At 36.6% G+C, this 20,315-nt stretch overlaps 1 protein-coding gene across 8 annotated transcripts in view; it reads right to left on the reverse strand.

Annotated features, from left to right (window-relative positions):
* HECW2 (HECT, C2 and WW domain containing E3 ubiquitin protein ligase 2) overlaps positions 1–20,315 on the reverse strand; it is a 170,709-nt gene that overhangs the window by 107,868 nt on the left and 42,526 nt on the right. The window contains exon 2 of one of the 8 annotated variants that reach the window (XM_081944321.1): positions 9,494–9,825. The exons of 1 other annotated variant lie outside the window; for it this stretch is intronic. In XM_081944321.1, coding sequence (XP_081800447.1) covers positions 9,494–9,785 — 292 coding nt within the window. In that variant the 5' untranslated portion in view covers positions 9,786–9,825. Of the gene's footprint in view, positions 1–2,621; positions 2,978–3,198; positions 3,313–3,344; positions 3,424–3,512; positions 3,984–9,493; positions 9,826–20,315 lie in introns of those variants that run through there. 6 more of the 8 variants (XM_081944324.1, XM_081944326.1, XM_081944329.1 and 3 more) reach the window with 6 other exon arrangements.

The following is a 20,315-nucleotide window of genomic DNA, read 5'->3' on the forward strand; positions in this document are numbered from 1 at the left end:
ACAGAAATGCTCAGACAAATCAATCCAGATGGAATATAAACAATGCAACATTACCTTAGCGTATTAGTTATCTGTTTATAGAAATAAAACAATAGAAACGAAATAAATCAAAATAACAAAAATAAAGTAAAACCAGGTGGTTCTTGTTAATCAATTAGAAACTGGCTTATAACAGTTTCCAAACTGTTGTTGAAGGCTCTGATATTTTGTGGGGATTATATAAGGATCCATAATGTGGGGGGATGACTGGTATTAGCAAATAAACATGACCCCACAGACATTCCAGTGAATTTCCTGCACAACAAATAGTATAGGACTCTGTCTAAGCATCCAACTAAACTTGCATACTCAGTAGTGAAGCTTGCAAAACAATATGTCTCAATAGGCAGTAGTTCCCATTGTCATTTCTCAAAAACTCCTAGGCATTAAAGGAAAGCCTTGCTAATAATAATTCAGGAAAAAAATGAATGGATCTCCTATTATTTTCAGCCAACCAGTGTGGCCTCCTAGAACAAGGAGTTTTCTACATTTGTTTGACTAATTAATTTACATGGCTGCCCAACTGGCAGTTGGGACTCTGAGTGGCTCACACTAAATAAAAAACAAGCAACAAAATATTCTAAAATTAAAAAATAAGAAGAGAAATAAAGACATCCAAAGTCAATCATAATCACTCTCCCCTTATAGTATGAGCTCATCTAATGCGTTAGCCCAATGGTCAAGGGGAAAAGTTAGATTTTAGCATCTTACAGAAGGTTCTGCAATGGACAGTATCACATAGAGAATTCATGTAATGTTAAACCGGAGAAAACACAGCTGGGACTGAGTAGAAAAGCTGGGAAGACCTAGCAACAGGGGAGTGAACTAACAGCTCTGACAGACTCAGTCCAATCAGCTAGCAAACGAGATCAACCCATTCCTGGATCCTATCTCCACCTCAATGGAGAAGAGGGGAATCTTTATAACACAAAACTCCCAATTCCCACACCCCTAAACTGATCCAGAAGGTTACTATGATTGACAGCATTAAAGGCTGCATAGAGATCATGGGCCAGTGTGGATGCACTACACCTATCTCAGTGCTGCCAAAAATGATCAACAAGTCAATTAATACCAATTCAGTACTATAGCCCAGCCTGAAACCTGACTGAAAAGGATCCAGATAATCCATTTCTTCTAGGATCCTCTGAAGTAGCAACCTGACCCAACAACTTTGCCACCCAAAGGGAAGGTTGAAAACAGGACAAAAAACCAGTTTCTTGGGGAGAAAGATCACCAGCTCTTTAAAAGCCAGGAGAAGTCTCTCATCAATCTCTTACCCCAGCCCTGCATTTAAATTTACCCAAAAATGGAATGAAGAAATGCAACTATATACTGGTGGTCCTCCAGATTGTTAGGAGGATAAATGGTCTCCAAACCCTCAGAAGTTCAGTATAGCACATATGGTAATTCTGAAACTGTGAACAATCTGAAAACGTATACAATGCAGGCATCATCAATTAATGAAGAACCAATAAACATCAAGTTTGAAAATATGCCTACACTAGTACTTCATCAACACATGGTGGTTGAAATAATAACTCTGATTTCTCATACAATCCTCCATATCATCCTCTTCTCAATGATTCTGACTTTCATGTTAGAATATTTTATTGTAGGAATATTTTTAAACATCATAGGCATACGGTCTCATAAGAACAACCCTCACTGTTTATATTCAAACACCTCTTAAATATTTAAGTGCAAGCTTTGATCCTTTTGATCTTAACGGGTTAAATGTGTTTACTTCATCTAGATTGCACCCCATACACTGAGCTCTTTTACTTGCAGTACAAAAAAACAAGACTACAGGTACTCAAAACTGCATCATTGGTTTTGCCATTGTATTTTTCCTGTAAGGCACTTTAATCTTAAATATTTTATACTTTAATAATATCTTATACATTAATGATTAAGCTGGTCAGTTGCACATGGGTTCAATATACACAGTTCACTTTCATTAGTAATTCACATCACAATCCAGACATCTAAATAAGGAGATTCATTTTTCACCCTTGCTCCAAAAGCACTAAGTATCATAAATACATTAAAATATAATGAGCAAAGATAGTGTTATATGGACTTCAAAATGATTTGTTCTGTCTATAGAAAAAGCATACTTATATAATTAAGCCACAATATTTGCAATTCAATTAGAACTTATACATTCATCTTAAACACTGAACTGTGACCTACATATTGCAATTTATTTCTGGATTAGCTCCTGTGTAAAAAACCTTTGAAATTAACATTTTACAAATGTTACAGGGCTACAATTTTTATGTTGCTTACTGTATTAACAAAGGTAAGGAGAAATATTTCCTTAGACAACGGGGCAAGAGTTGGTCAGGTACATGGAAAAGATTATTTTTATTATTTACCTAAGAGGGGAAAATGCAAAATTGTGACTAATCTTGATTTCTATCTATAGAAGCCACCTTGTGATCCCACCAGCAGTCATTTTGCAAAACAGCAGTAACATATCCCCAAAATTCCTTATTGTTAGGGGTAAACTTGATTTTTAGATGTAAAAGCTGAAAGAGTTGACCAGTCTGAGCTTCAACATGCACTAAAATAATTACCCAAGGACAGCACACCTGGAGATGCACAGGTACAGGTTAAATCACTGATTCAGAACTTATGAACTAGGTAAGGTCATAAGACCAACAACTTATCAGAAATTACAAAGGGAAGAGCAAAGGAAGTCAAGAAACCTACTTGAAGGAAAGAAATGTGATTCAGCAAATTACTCCAGCTGACAATCAGGGTTATATAAACGATGGCTTTTGTGACTGGTTTTCTGTGGCAATTAACATTCATTTGTTGTTGTTGGATCACTTGAAACCTTGAACTTGGATCTTCCTGAACATGGCATTTTGTTTCCCCCTTCTGGATTCGTTTTCCTAAAATAACATTTGTGCACAATTTCTGTGCAGAAAGCTTTGATTCTGCAGCATGTTTTGTGCTACTGTGGTGAAATGCTTATGATTGCACTAAGTATCTTGAGTTTGTTATCACAAGCTGGCTGTTTGTGTCTAACTTAACCAGTAGCACAGAACATTTATGCATCACAGGCCAAAAATGCTGGAGATCACTAAAGTTGTGTGGAGACACTTCCTAATCACCAGATCCTCCTATGCTTATCTTATTATTGCTTACCTTATTATTGTTTCTCATTCACTTCCCCTAAATAAGCACTGAAAGAAATAAGAAAATAAAAAACAACTAGGAGACAACAGAGCTCAAAACCTTCCAGCAGCATTGTTTCAAAGCTCCAATTTGAACTAAACCAAGATTCTACTTACGTGAGCTGTCACTTTTCTGCTCTAGTTTCTACTCAAAACAGCAGCACCTGAAATCTTTTACTGTGCAATCTATCTGTAAGTCTTTCCCACTAGTAGGCAATCTCATAAAACTGCCATTACTCTAAATATCATAAAATTGTTCAAAATGTATCTCTAATTTCATTTTACCTTTTTGTTATCCATTAGGTGGGCACCTCTTCATGCAAACTGCTGTTGTAGGATTCTTATGGGATTCTCTTTAAAATTTAGGGATTTTAATAAAATGAGTTTTTAACTGGTTTTTCTAGAAAGGCCATAAATAGAAAAATATAATAATAACCACAAACTGGACAGCAGCCAAGCACTGTGTAATATTATGGAATTCGGAAGGAAATAGTTAAAGTTACAAAGCACTGATACAAACAGTAAACTCTACAAAGAAAACTCCAATGGGATTGCACCCCCTTTGTTTCAGAGGGAACAATGTCAAAACCCGGTCTCTTCCTATATAAGTACTAGACACTTCCTGTTTCAATATGTTTTCTAATCACAGATGACAATACAGTTAAATAAGTTAGCAAACTCCCTCTGGAGTAGAGAAGTTTTGGCCTGCAACTGCAGAGTGTATGTTCTATTCAGAAGACTCTGGCAAGATCTGAACAACAGATAGGTGCCTAGTTACAGAAAAAGGAGCTCCTATAAATATCCTCAAACATGGTTTACTATTTGACTTGATTTAGTTTTCCTCCTACTAATGGCACTGCAGTTTCAGGGACCCCCCCCTCCTCTCTTGGTTTTTGGTTTTGTTTTTTTAGGGGAAGGGAGGTGTTTCTTAGTCTTAGTAAAATGCACTTTACCCTAAAATTATATTAGACATATAATGACACAATACATAACAGAAAGTAAGCATTTCTATAATAGCTCTCATTGCCAAGGTAACATTTGTCAGTTTCAGGGGAGAATGCATGTAGAAACATTCAAAACAACAGATATTAAAGAAGCAGAAAAAAGTACTACTACATTCTCATATTTAACCTTCCTCAACCATAAAAAAAATTACCTACAACACAGAAAGGTATAAAATGAAATGTGCTAACTTGGATGTATTTTTTTCTTTAAATAAAGAAACAGAGTGCATGTCTACTTTTCTGAAGTTTAATTGGCCTCATCAAATTTAAAAAAGAAACCACCACATCACAGATAAAATTCTGACTAATTGCAAAGCACTTTATTTTTGACCAGAATTGAAATTTTTACCTTGTATGTTTCTTTTTTTTTTTTACTTTGCCACACTGACTAGGCAATCTGGGAATTATAGTTCCCACACATTTAGAGGCCACCAGGTTTCTGAGTTTTGCCATAGGTACTTGCCCTCTCCCCATGTAAAGAAAAGGACAGCCGGAAAGATGTTCTGGGACACTCAATAAAATATTTTCCTCCAAACTCACTTATTATTTTTGTGATATGTTACAGAAGAAAAAATGCTAAAAATGTCACAAGATGCAGCCAATCTCTACAGCAGGCAAATATTTAATTCACTGCATATACAGATAGTCCTCGACTTATAATACCGCAATTGAGCCAAACCTTTCTGTTGTTAAGTGAAACATTTGTTAAATGAATTTTGCCCCATCTGTGACCATTTTTCTGTTAAGTGAATCACTGCAGTTGTTAAGTTAGCAACATGGTTGTTAAGTGAATCTGATTTGTTCATTGACTTAAGGGGGTCACTTGATCCCAGGACAATGCATAAATATGAGTTAGTTGCTAAGCATCTTAATTTTGATCACATGACCATGGGAATGCTGCAGTGATCATAAGTGTGAAAGATGGTCATAAGTCACTTTTTTCAGTGCTGTTGTAACTACAAATGGCTACTTAATGAACTCTTGTAACTCAAGGACTACCTGTATTGGGAGTAACTGCCAGAATATAATGGGGCTACAGTTCAGGGTTGGTTGTTGTTTGGTAAGAATGCTTGCCTAATGAAAAATAAAGCATATGAAGGACGGTTGCAGGAACTGGGTATGTCTAGTTTAATGAAAAGAAGGACTAGGAAGACATGATAGCAGTCTTCCAATACTTGAGGTGCTGCTGCCACAAAGCAGAGGGTGTCAAGCTATTCTCCAAAGCACCTGAGTGCAGGACAAGAAGCAATGGGTGGAAACTAATCAAGGAGAGAAGCAACCTAGAACTAAGGAGAAATTTCCTGACAACTAGAACAATTAATCAGTGGAACAGCTTGCCTCCAGAATTGTTGGTGCTCCAACACTGGAGGTTTTTAAGAAGAGACTGAACAACCATTTGTCTGAAACGATATAGGGTTTCCTACTTGAGCAGGGGGTTGGATTAGAAGATCTTCAAGGCCCCTTCAAACTCTATTATTCTGTTATTTAATGGCATACAAGTTGTTTAAAGGAACATACAAAATATATAATTTTAAAAAGACACAAGGGAACAAATGAAGTCAAAACACTACAGTGAGAAATGTAAAAACATAGAAAACATTAAAATATAATATTGCTAAGCAGTTTCACAAAATGGCTAGATGTATAATGTTTTAATACCTACAACTCCTACTACTGGAATTATTGAATGTTTTGTCAGCATGTCCAGAACGTTCTCTCAAAATGCATCCAATATAATGAACAAATGAGAATGCAAAATGGATGCAATATGTCAAGGATTACTGCCCATTCCCAATGAGATACCAAAAGTGTGGATTATGCTATGAAGGGGCAATCATCATCAACTTCTGACCCTTTCCTGACCCTCCAAATCCTCTATACTCCTTCAATTCAACATGGAAGGAGGAGCAGGGAAGAAGAAGAAAAATGAACTTTGCTTCATCTCTTCCTATTTCAGAGAGTTCTCAGCAAACCTAATTAAGGAAATGTTCCCACTGGAAGAAAAGAAGCTGGAAGCATCACTTCATAAACATTATCTCACACCTGCAAACATCAAATTATACCAGGTTAGAAATAACTCGGTTCAATCATAAAAACTTTCTGGAAGAGCATCAGATGCAGCATACAACATTGGTTAAGAAGATCTCATTGCTTTCCAGCCTTTTTGCAAATTTTGGGTATGCCGTCATGTCTGATTTTTTTTTTAAATAGAACTGACTGCTGATAAGATGTGCTGCTGAACCTACAGTTCTTTCCAATTTTAATCCACAATGATATAATAGGACCGAGTAATCCATAAATAAACCTGAACATAAAAATATAGAAGTAGCCCTGATCTGACCAAGGTCCATGTTAGTCCAGTGATTTGTTGATCACAGATGCCTCAGATATACTCACAAGCAGGAGACAAAGAGATACTTCTCTCTCACTGTTATTCTCCTACAATGCTACTCCCACCCTGAAAATAACACTGAACCTCAAAACAAATGATCTTCAATTGACCTGTCCACCCTGAATGTACCCAATCTCTTTTTAACACCTTCCTAACTTACTGGCCATCACAATATTACAAGAGAGTCCTTTCTCTAAACAAGATTGTAGGCACCTTATTTCTCCCTTTGTTTCTTTTTCTCATAAGAAAGAAGTTAGATGCTCCTGGTCATTTTAATTTTTCTCCTATGCACTTTTTAAATCTGCTTTATCCTTTGTCAAATATAATGACCAGAACTGTACAATGTACCAGATATACAATGCTTTGTATATGGTATTTTTCCGTCTTTTCTTAGTGATTCCCTAGTTGTTTTTGTTTTGAGAGAGAGAGAGCTGCTGCATTGCTTACTAATCTTTGCCACTGAGTTGCCCAATAAAAATCCACAACATTTTCCTTGTTATAAAACCCATCTGTGCAGAAAGGAAGTCAGGTTGTTTGTTTGCTCCAAATGGACCACACTTTAGACATTTAAACTGAATTGCATTTTCTACCTGACTTAATGTTTATTCTGTTGAAAGAGTTCCTTTTCGAACATTACTATCCTGAATATCATCTGCAAATTATATCAGTTCCCTGCTTGCCCTTCAGATTATGTACCTAGATTTAAGTTACATTTAAGCAACTTATATTTAAGATGCTCCTGTCCTGTGCACATGCCAGTTTGACTCTAAGATGGTTTAGTTTGAAGATATTCGATCTGGTCTACAGATTACTACATTCTTCCATTGAACAATTATCCACCTACAATAGCTCCCATCTTTCTGTTTCAGGAAAACAATTGTTTTTCTTTCTGTGGGAAGGTCTTCCTGGACAGATATACTTTTATAAGTGTGTGTGTACACATAATCTGGGCATACACAAAAAGTTGTTAAATTACAAATAGCTATATATAAAAAAGTTGTTAAATATACATACACAAAGTTATCAAAATACAGATATATCCAAGCACAACAAACACTTTTTAAAAATGCAGCAAGCACTCAAATGTTTCCAATCTCTTTACCAGAACTGCTAAAATAGCATGGTGGTTAAGATTTTTGTTTTTGGGAAGGGAGGGAGGGAGGAAATATATACCTAAATAAGTAGTTTTCTAGATCTAGAGTTTTTTATTATTTTATCAGTCATATGAGGTATAAGAATTTCACTTCCAGCTTCAAAGTAGTCTAAGCAAACTTATGTCCAAACTATTTTATACTCTGCATGACCAAAAAAATACTTCATATTAATTACAAATACAGTATAACTGTTAACATGAGCAGCTTTCCATTCTATAGGAAAGCTTGGGAGCCCATTTTCACTGGCAGTGTACTCAGGCAACCACAGGTACCCCCCAACACAAGTGACATCATACTGGCCACACCCATCCTGGCCACTCCTCCCCCCTGGAGGTCAAACACAACCCTGATGCGGCCCTCAATGAAATCGAGTTTGACACCTCTGATCTAAATGATTCTCCTTCAAACAGCTCTCCAGTATTTGAAGGGAAAAAGTGAAGTGCTGCATTACTCTGGCAGCAGTCCAGAGATCCTTCCTATGCGTAAGACAAACTGCATAAAACCTAAAGTGCATGTAATCTATGCCACTTGCAGAAAGAAAAGAAAGGAATGACTTAATTTGATAGCAGGTCAAATTCTTCAAAGAATTTCCATCTGTTGTGCAATGTGGTTTCTTATTGTACTTTTATACCACCTTAATAAAACTGCTGGTTATGATAACTATATATCAGTTCATTTCAAACTAGAGATATCTCAACTCACATGCATTACCTATTACGTTAAACTAGAGATAACCTAGAATATAAAACACATTACTTATATCAAAGGATCATTCAGCTGAGGGATTTATTTTCTAAACCCTGTGAATAATAAATCAAATTTTAAGGACGCTTGAAAACAGGAGGAAATAGACAATCTCAAGGAAAAACATCACAATTAAATATGGTAAACAATAGTTCATATAGAAAAATTATCATCTGAGTTCTTTGTGTTACTGTATCAACAAAAGGAGAATCGATTTGGTGTAGTGGTTTAAGGCTTCAAGCTAGAAACTGGGAAAAGGTGAATTCTAATCTTGTCTTAAGCACAAAGTCAGCTAGAAGACCTTAGACCAATGACTTTGTCAGTCCTAGGAAGGAAGCAATTGGCCAACCACTGCTGGAAAACCTTGCCAGGAAAACTGAAAGGACTTGTCCATAAGCACATGGCCTGACTTTCATATGTAATATTATAATATGAACAACCATGATTAAAAAAAAACATTCTTGTGGTTTTGAAATTAATTCAGTACTCCTTCTCCGAATGCTATCAAATTAAAGATTGTGCAAGATAGTTAAAACAGGACGTCTTGTTTTATATAGTATAAAAAGAGATGATCAAAACACATTCATTGTTCATGAAAATTACTGAGAACAGTCCAAGAAAATCTTATACTTCCTCATTGTAGATCAGCTGACTTCCTGCCCATTTACTGATTTTACAGCTAAGATGCTAGTAGATGGCTTTTGGAAAGCAGTTAAAGAATTAGTGTGGGATCTGGTTAGTCTACCCTGCCCATATTTAACTGATAGCTCCAGTTTAACACCTGATTTAAATTACTGCAGATGTACTGTATATACATTCAATTCTAGCCAAGTCTCTCTTATATTGTATACATTGCTCCTTTATTGTTAATGTTTGTTTCCTAAGTGCTGAACTAATTTTACCAGACTGATTTGTAATTTTTGGGATGCTGAATTTGTCTATTTGTAAAGAAAGTAAAAACCCATTACTTACCAATATGGTACAGCCCAATCCAGTCTGTGGGATCCACTTCTTCTTTAATATCCCAGAAAATGATGAGGTTCTGAGATTGTCCTAGAGTGTATTCATACATGCTTGCAGTCAAACTAGAGCGGCTCTCAAAAGTCACCAGATCTGTGTCACTGTTGGCACGCTGCAAGTTCACGTTCTCAGCCACAGTGCCCTGAGATGTAAGACTTTGGAGATTCTCTGGACTCAAAGTGTAACGCAATTGTGGATTACGCCTTCGGGCAAAAAGCAGATGTTCTCGGGTAGAGCTGGTCATCCTGATCTTTGTTTATAGAGAAACCGTTTTACTTACAAATCTGTAAAGAACAAAATGTAAACATTAGGAACAAATTCTCACATCAGACTAAATGTTGAAACTTGGTTAAGAATGTTAAAAGAGAAAGAAGATTTTTTTAAAAAAAATTGAAAATCTATTTTCATCTTAAAATATCTAAAATCTTCCTTTCATAAAGAAATCATGTTCACAATACAGATTTAGCTAATTCATAAAACTCTCACTGGGAAGCTTTTTTTTCTTTAACTAGTTAATTATCTAAACAATGGGGTGGGATCCTATTGTTATGGACAGCAGCAAGTCCATTGGTTTGAATTAAAGTCATTAACAGACTGGGCTGGCCATGCTATTAGATAAAACAAGTTATCTTAAGATGACATAAAAGGCATGCAATTGTTAGGTATTTAATTCATTATTATTTTATATTTAATGCCAGAGAACATATTTTTGTTTTCTAGGGTAAAATAATTTGTAGAATTTTCCCAGATTTTAAATTTGATTCACCCTTGGCCTGCCACTATTGCACTGGAATTGTGTGTTTATCCTAACAGAGATACTTGTGATGGCTAATGCATAATGCTGGAGAATGCAAGTGTGTTTTAAAGGACTAAAATGAAGAGATGTGCCTCAAGATGAAAAAAGGACATTCTGTAAATGCGATCTGTCTATAAAATGCATGCATAAAAAACTTTCTTCTATCCTACACGATCTCTCTCCCACTTGATATTTTACATTTTTAATGCATTATTTTCTTTTTTTTTAAGAAATTGAATCTGGCATGCTCTTTTTTATTAAAATAAGAGGGGAGCAATCACAATATAGAAAACTATATTTATATGTATTCATTCAAAGAGAAGAGGTTGAATGCAGGGACTTTAAGTCTGAAATAGGAGTATTTTTCCAGCAAATAATTTTGACCTACTTTCCATGCTCAGTAAGTCCAAATTTCTTCATAAAAATAAATCACAAGTTTTTAATATATAATTCAATATAGTAGTAACATATTTGAACCATATTTCTCTGTCCAAGATCAAATTCATAATAATGTGAATACCTGCGTTCAACCAAAAATGAAGAACTATGGAACAGCCATATGATCAAATCGCATGGGAGAAACTTTCTTCAAATATATTATATTTGCAGCATAAAGAATTTGACATTCAAATCTTTTTAAAATGCACTAAAATTCATAAACTTGAAAATAATCCTTTGATGAATTAGTGTTATTTCACATTCATAAGAAACCTATTTAACATTATTTAGAAATAAGACCATTAATTTGTTGAATAGTATATTCTAACTTTTTATTCCAAATTACAAGGGCAAATATCATATCTTCAAGTATCTGTAAAAACAAAGACTGGGTTTTAAAAAAATTTAAACAACTTCCAAATAATATAGTTTAAGATTTGAGAATTTGCTGGTGCATCAGATCCTAACTGGGAAGTCAAAAGTTATTTTAATAGGAAACAAGGAGCAAATTTCCCTCATCTATATTTCCAGAAATTGCCTCTGGGCTACAAAAACTTGGAAAATAAAAGTATTAGGCGGCTACTGCAGTTTGTTTGGTTTGGAAGTCTTCCCAGCTGATTACAAAGAGTATATTAATCTGTATAAAAGGAAGCATCTTGTCAAGTGGGAAGGGGACAGCTCTTGGTGTCTTACATGTCATCTGAAACTATTTTCACCTTAACACCTTTATGACAACTATTGTGTTACTTGACTATATTTCAATTTAGTCATGCTAGGAAAGTGGAAAGTGCAATCCAGCAACATCCAGGCAGGGGAAGGTTATCCATCATTCTATGCACTTCTGGCATAAATTATACAAAGCACAGAAAACAGTGACATGTAATCAGCAAAAGAAATAAAAGGCAGGAGACAAAAGAAAATCTAAGGAAATGTTCTCTGTATTAGCAATATTCATGATACTTCTCCGTATTTTTCTATCCTTGCAACATCTGCAGTCCTATCATATTTGTACACCCCTTCATATTGGTTATCAATGTCATACAACCAGTCCTACCGTTTTTCCCAAATTCACTATTTCTTCATGTATTTTTGTTGCGATTTAATTCATATCCATTTTCTGTATATGACCACTCATTTTTTTTAATTCTATCCCTATTCAATTTATCATCCATTCATTCTTGACTCTATTGCTCCTTGTATTATATATATATTTCTTTAAAAAACTCATCGCTAGTGAATTCAATTTACACTATACAGGTAGTCTACTACCCCATTACTACCATTCATTCAGGAATCATTCAAAAATAATGACTGCACTGAATGAATGGTAATTATGACCATTCTTAGACTTTCTCATTGTTGAAGAGTCCTGTAGTTACATGATCAAAATTTAGGCAATTGGCAATTGGCCCACATTTATGACTGGGGCAGCATCCCATGGTTGTGTTCTCCTGCCCTGCACGAATTCCCTCTGCATCAATTTCTCCCACCTGCCTGCCTCCCCCATCTCTGCCCTTTTGGATACACCACCTATGTATCTAATACAGCACCTACACCACCTATTCCTGCCACTCTCCACCATCAAACCTAGCTGATCTTCACAATCATTTTCCACACACTCCTGGCCTGGGAGTTACACACTGGGTAAGAGCACAGTCCTGGCTTAGTGAGTGCAGCAGGGCAGCAGAGCTTCTTCCACTGAAGGGATCTCACTGGGCTAGCAAGAGAGGAGGCAGCAGTATGGAGCCACAGAGGAGCAGGGTGGCAGTGCATTTGGAGGAGCCCCTTCTATTATCACCAGTGTGAGGAGCGATTGCCTAGTGAACAGTCATTTTGAAAACACTGGTTAATAATCCATCAGGAGCAAGGCGCTGATTTTTTCCTTGGATAATTTCATCCAAGAATTGAGGAGTTCTAGCCTCCCTAACCATTCTGATTAAAAAAATGCATCAAGCCAGAACAATGCTTGACAATTTAGGAGCCATGCTTAGAAAATGTTTATTTTTAATACATTTTTGATATTAAAAATTAAACCTTAGAATTTGATAAGAAAAAAAAACCACATAGTAATAAACATAGCCTCATTGCTTAAGGTTGCATAACATGCTAATCCATGCAGCACTCCCATATCCTATATCTTATTTTTCAGCCTCAGCTTTGTAATCAGACAAATGAAAATAAAATAACATAGAATGGCTACAAGTGAGAAAAATAGGATTGTGTTTCTTCACTTAAGGAGAGAGAGAGAGAATCTGATGGGAAACAGCTGAGGAGAGAAGAGAACACAGATGCCATATTTACATCTCTAAGACAGAACAGTGAGTGGGATACATGGTGATGTGGGCCAGAAGGACGTACAGGCTAGGCTTACTCAATCTTGCCAGCACCACTGTTTATGATTGTCAAATCATCTCAGACTCTAGAGAATAGAGGAGACCAAGAGAAAAGTCACCCATCTCCATTCTGCAACAGATCTTGCTTACTACTTTATTTCTTGTTTCAAAAAAGGAACTAGGTCAAGCTTTAAAAAAAAAAGACTCTTGAGTTTTTTTATATTGATTATAAAATCAGAAAAAATATGCAACATTCATTTCAGGAACATCACTGTTGCTGTAAAATATTTCAAAATAAAATTATGCAATGGGATTGAAACTATAAAATATTAACAGCAATAGGAATTAATTTAGCACAAAAACATAAATATATTATTTTATCCCCCAAAAGCAAAGATACTTAGTAAATAATATAAATGAGAAGCAACTATTTTGCAAAAACCTAAATTGCCAATTCTGCCCTTCCTCCACCTTAAGTTGCCCTCAATTATACAATATCCCCCATTTGTTTTCCCCAGACAATTATAAGTCCTGCGAATTAACAATCATACTGGTAAAAAGTCAGATTCCATTATTTAGAATTGCTTTTTTTAATAAATGCTTTTAAAATGCTGTATGAATTAAAAAGTACCAAATGTAGCAACTGAAAAACGCTTATTTATACAGCTTAAGAATATCATATCTAAAAATTTCAGAATATTTTATTATTCCCATTGCTGTTATAAAACATTGAAAGATAAGCATTGCTGTTGCTCTGATCATAACAATTGGCCAAAGTACATCTTTTTATACCCATTACAGAATGGGTAGGATCTGCTTCCACATCCACGTGTTAATATTTAAATGAAATACTATAAATCACTGTACAAACTTCTTATTCTTAAGGCAGCCCAAAATAAAATGCCAACAGAACTGCCCAACAAACTGAACTTAGTCCCACTTAAAATGATCATTAACAACTAATTCTATAATGCAATTCAATTTTGTGAGGATGAATCAGACTATTTTCAATCTACTACTGTTGAATATTTTTCCATAATATTTTCTGCTCTGCTTTCACACAGACATCTGCATGAATATGCATAAATATTCATATATCCCTAAAGCATATTTTATCCTTAATAATATATTCCCATTTTTTTCTTGTGATATGCATACATTTTAATGTGCACTTTTATTTCTTTAGCCAAATTTTCACAATTTAGAAATCAAGTAAAATCCTGATAATTAAATCCTAATTCGCACATCTGACTGATGAAAACTCCTTGCCAGGTTTTAGCAACCACACCTTCTCTGGGAGGGAATATCCCCAACTTGACCCTTCAGGTCTTCTGTCAACATGCGTGCATTGCAGTCATAATCCAGTCCACCCACTAATGGTCCTTTTCTTCTCTTTCCTTTCATTTTTCCCAGCAAGAAGCATCACAGGCTTCTCCAGTGAGTTAGAGGTTTGCCTAATGTGTCTAAAATACAGGACAATGATTTGAGCCAGGTGATTTGTGCCTCCAGTGAGCACTCTAGGTTGAGGTGAAGATCCATTTGTTTGTGGGGGGTTGGTTATTATTAATGTCATTCTCAGGAGTCTTCTCCAATAACAAAATTTAAAAGTGTCAATACTCTTCCTATCCCTTTTCAAAATCTAACTTTCGCTTCGATAGAGTGCCACACAAAAAATCACTGCATGCACGGTTCTGATTTTTGTATGCCTAGACACATCTCAGTTACTGAATTATTTTCCAAGGACTTCATTGCTATTTTACTAAGTGACAGTCAGTCAGTGGTGTATTTTTACTGCTTGTTTCTTTGTTGCTAAACATTAATCTTAAAAAGCAGAAGCTATCTATCACTTCAGAATTTGTTCATTCTAAGGTAAGGTGACTAGACGTCCCGCTTTTGGTGGGACAGTCCCAATTTTTAACAATTTGTCCTGCGTCCTGCGGTGTTTTTAAAAAGTCCCAATTTTTTGAAAGAATGCATGACAAGCTAGGGAACGGTGGGAGAACGGGAAGGGAATATACGGTTTTCGGCGGCCATGTGGCTATTTAGCCAGGATCAATGTTCCCTCTAAGTGGCATGGTTGCGTGGCCGCACACATGACAAGAAAACACCGCGCAGCAGTTTGCAACTGCCATGCAGTGATTTCTACTGTCACAGGCTCCAGAAGCAGGGAAGGTCCTTTGCAGGCAGCTAGAACTGGCCGCCCGGAAAGGACCTCCCCGGATTTGTTTTGATGAGCGCGAGGCGACTAACAGTAGTTTCAAACTATTGTCAGTCGCCCCATGTTCAGCAAAGCAAGCCTGGGGATGTCCTTTGTGGGCAGCCAGTCCCAGCCGTTTGGCCTGGCACTACAGCTGAAGTGAACCCCCAAAGTCCCCGCTGCCACTAGAATAACTGCTGCTTCCTCCTCCTCCTCCTTCTCCTCCTCCTCCTCCTCCTCCTCCTCCTCCAACAGCACCACCACATTTGCTGCCTGACGCTGCGGCTGAGGTGAAGCCACCAAAGCTACCGCTGGTGCCCCTGCCCGTAGCAGCAGTGCCTCCCCCTCCGCCCGGAGCACCTGAGCTGGGCCCCGCATTACCCCTGCCCCCTCCTCCTCCGCCGTTCTTTTGAGGAGCCATGAGGCCTCAGGAGCCAGTAGCAAGGCGGCAGAGGGAGCTGGAGCATGAAAAAAACACCTCATGGCTTCTCAAAAGCACGGTGGAGGAGGAGGGGGTAACGCGGTGCCCAGCTCAGGTGCTCCGAGCAGAGGGGGTGGCGCCGGGGCCACTGCCACAGGCGGAGGCACTAGCGGGAGCTTTGGCAGCTTCACCTCAGCCACAGCGCCGGGCAGCAAATGTGGTGGTGCTGTTGGAGGAGGAGGAGGAGGAGAGGAGGAGGAGGAGAAGGAGGAGGAGGAGGCAGTTATTCTGCTGGTGGCGGGAGCTCGTCGGCATCTTCAGCGGCAGCCCTGCCCCCGGTGAAAAAAACCGAAGATGGAGCAGATCCACGCAGATAATGTCACCGCAACATGACTGGAGGAGGAATTCTGGGAGTTGAAGTCCACAAGTCTTAAACCTGTCAGGTTTGAAGACCCCTGGGGTTTTTTTCCCTAAAGGGTTAGGGATGCAAGGATATAGACCAAATTTTTAATCAAGAACCACCACCACCCAGTCAATGGTGTCCCGCTTTACCAATGTTAAAATCTGGTCACCTTATTCTAAGGCTGGTTACTACACTGCATTTGATGATTGGTTGATTAGAGTTTTATCCTGCCTTTTGCTTTATAAGTAACTCAAGGCAGCAAATATATCTAGTACACCTTTCACCTCCTGTTTTCTCCACAACAACAACAACACTATAAGGTAGATTGGGTTAAGAGAGAGTGGCTGGCCAGCTTTCATACCTAAGTTAGGACTAGAAGTCATAGCCTCCTAGTTTCTATCCCAGCCAGCACCATAACCACTACACCAAACTCAATCTCATTAGTCATTAATCTGACCTTCTTTATATTTAGTTGCAATCTTGTATTTTCATATGCTCCTTGATTTTCATTGCTAATCCTTTATCAGAGTAGCACCATCAGCATAGCAGACGCAGGTCATTGGTTTCAAAATCATGTTCATCATCTTCCAATACAGCTTCCCTCAATATCTATTCAGTATATTAGTTGAATACATAAAGGGAAAATATAAAACCTTGTCCCACAACTTGCCAGTCTGGAGCCAGTTTCTTTCTCATTATTCCATCCAACAGTAAACACCAAAAGTTTGTCAACATAAGCAGTATGTAGGTCTAAGTTAACACATAAAAATGTAAAAGACAGATAACTGGCTATTAATATTTTCACTGATGCTCATTCTCTCACATAAGAGAATTACCATACATTTAAATCTTAATTAAGTTTGAATTAAACTTGCATTAAAACTAAGATTTTTGGTGGTATTGAATACCTCCTCGGTTTTTCCCAAATGATAGATCTTTTGCTCAGAAATGAGTTTCAACTGTATTCAACTGTATTAAAAGGCTTGCTTTTAAATGCTGGTAAATACTTAGAAAATTCACCACGGCGCCTTTTAGCTCAGAGCCTGCACAATTATATTATTCCACTCCATTTACTAGATCAGACGGTTAAACTTGGATAAAGTTCAGTAATTCTAGTATTTGGAAAAGCTGTACACGGAGGATACAGTTCTGAATATGTGTCTCAAATTTAGCAACTCAGAGAGAACACTTAATGATCCCACAACCTGAGAGCTGAACATAATGGCTCTATTTATGAGGCAACTAAACTTTCTTACGATGTAATAAATGTCACCATAAATAGGTTTTAAAAAGTCAGAAATGCCAACCTTTTTCCACACATCATTTCCCCACAACTCACTGGTCATATTCAGATAACTGCATCTTCAGTTTTATTAGGCAAATGATGAACACAATCATCTTGGTTACCTTCAGTTTTCACTTTCATACCACAAAGCAAAGTACCTCAGCAGTGCATCACCTGAGAAATCCTCTTTGGGCTCAGAAGCTAAGCTTCAATGGGAGACCACTTGGCAATGCCAGGGCTGTAAGCTGGACTGGGAGAATGAAAACAAAAACATCATGGAAGAAGGAAGTGGCAGACTATTTCCACACTGATGCCAAAACACTACATGGAGTATCTAAGATGTGGTCAATGGGTAGTGTAGCTCAGCACAAAGGAGACTTTTATCTTATAAATATTTCGCCAAGTGTTATTGATCTGTTTTTAAATGTAGATGTGGGTAGAATTTTGTTCAACTTGTATTTGTATACCACCCAGAGTCTATTAATTGGGATACACATAAAGGGTGAAAAACAAACAAACAAACAAATGGTGTTTCTCTGGTTTTTCATTCAGGTACTCTTTGACTTATGGAGCCTTCCCATTACAGTTGTAAGTTATGGCATAAAGTGTGTCACCCATGTGGCTGAGCTGATTTTGCAAAAAAATTGAGGTAGTTAAGTGAATCTTAATTGGTCATTTAGTGAATGCTGCAGCCATTAAGTGAACTCATTGATTGCTATGGGGCATTTTTGCTGAAAACCTGAAATGCCAGTTTTCAGCAAAAACATTGTAAATCACAATCATGTAACTGCAGGCGGGGGGGGGATGGGACGGGGGCGACGGGCAACCATCAGAATTTGGAACTGGATCCTAAAAAGCTTTTGGGCAGGGTCTGTTTTAACTTTGAACAGTTGCTGTGGGACTAGTAAGTCAAGGACTATCTGAATTGGGAAGTTATGTGTAACAACTTTAGAACAAACCGGAATATGAAGCTGACTGACTTATTATTTGGAGATACACTCACACACACGCACACCACACCATCTGTGGTCCCATAAAACACATACAAACAAAACTGAAGAAAGCAAAGGCAAATAAGAGAAGCAATTTGAATCCTTTGTAAATGTCATCAATCCATTATGGCATTGTGGAAATGAACACTTATTCTAGATAAGATCCATTTGCAATAACAGCATAAACTGGTTCAAGCACAAGCTCTTCTGAGACTCACATGGAAAAACTTTTTTTAAATCATATGTTGGATATAATCAATGTTTTAACATCCCAGACGTTCTGACTCACCCAATATATGCAATTAGTTGCTGGGAATGAAAAGCATTTCCCATCTCAAATTTCTTTCAAATGTCATGGCATGATATTGGCCTAGACATTTTTTAAAAAAGGATTCAAATAACTGACAACGGAGTTGTCTAAAAGCAAGGGAGAAAGTGTTCAGCTCAAGCCAAACAAATGAAATCAAACAAAAAATTGAAGTTGGATTGTCATCCTTTTTTTTAACTTGAAAGTACATTCTCCTTGCATCAATAAAATATACTTCTGAAGAATGATTTGAATCTTTATTTGAGCATTTGAGCAGTAGTTAATCGCATTCATAAAAAAAACTAAGGATGAAAAGAGAGCCTCCGATCAGATGATCTACTCATGCAGAACTGGATTTGAGTACTTGTGATTAAACATTGCCCCTGTATTTCCTCCCTCAAAGTTAAGGAATCGAGACAGATTATCATGCACAATACATGTTGTTCAGATCGAACAGTTGCTGTTTTCCAGTATGTTTTATATTAGCATTTCGCATATTTTGTTTTTCCTGCAAATCAAACTTGTTTTTTTCCAAAGCTACTATAATACAATGGCAAAAATCCAGAGAGCCAGTTGATGGAAGCAAAGATTTAATTTTCATGTTTTGCTATCTCTGCCAATTATCTGAATTTTTGTAGCCCAGATATAGGAGTCCTATTTTTAACTTAATACATTCCAGACCTGCTTCTTAGAATCTTTGCATTAGTTTGCAATGCATGGCAACCTAGTTTAAATTCAGGAACAACATAGTAGATAATGAGAATATGCATGCAAAAATTGTCTGGGAGGATGCTGATGTCTTTTTTCTTCAAAATTAGATACAATGTTTTAAAACTTTTATATGGAGAAGTATGACACAATAAAAACAGGCTGGTTAAAATGTGATTTACAAGTATTATCACATATTTTAAAGTCTAAATTATTAAGGTGACCAACTTTTTTACAATGAAAAGGAGGACAAATAAATTGGAAAAAATATATCGTAAATAAAAGAAATATTTTATTCATTGCAACAATAATACACTAAAATATGATATATGCATAATAAAACATTTGCAACATTTTATATTGTAATTATGCTTACATGCCTGTTAATTATTATTTAAATGAGTACTTTTCCATTGAATTAATACTTTTTGTCAATGTATCATCTTCTAACAATATATTGGAAATATCTGAACAAGAAATATCCTTCATATTGAATTTTACGGCAAGTGCTGCAGCTAGAGTATCAACATTCAATCTCGATTTCTCACTTGTCGAAAAATCATTGGCAATTGAAAAAAACTCTTTCAACTGCTGCATTAGTTCCAGGGCAGCACAACGTAAATTGAACAAGTATAACTAAATGTTCACATGGAATATGTTCATTCATTTTTGAAATGGCTGAAAATATCCACCCATCTTTTATCAATTTCAACATGTTGATTTTCCCATTGTATTAATTTTTCAGAATTTAAATATACATTCAGTCTTCTAATTTCTTCAAAGAGACAATTGTCATCTATTTTAACGTCTAGCATTTCTTTAGATAAAAATTCAACACAAGATTCAATATCTGTTCAATATACTTGCGATGAAGTAAAAAAAACCACCATTAAA

Source organism: Natrix helvetica (assembly GCF_964273705.1).
Source record: "Natrix helvetica genome assembly, chromosome: 1".
In the NCBI taxonomy this organism is placed as follows: domain Eukaryota; kingdom Metazoa; phylum Chordata; class Lepidosauria; order Squamata; family Natricidae; genus Natrix; species Natrix helvetica.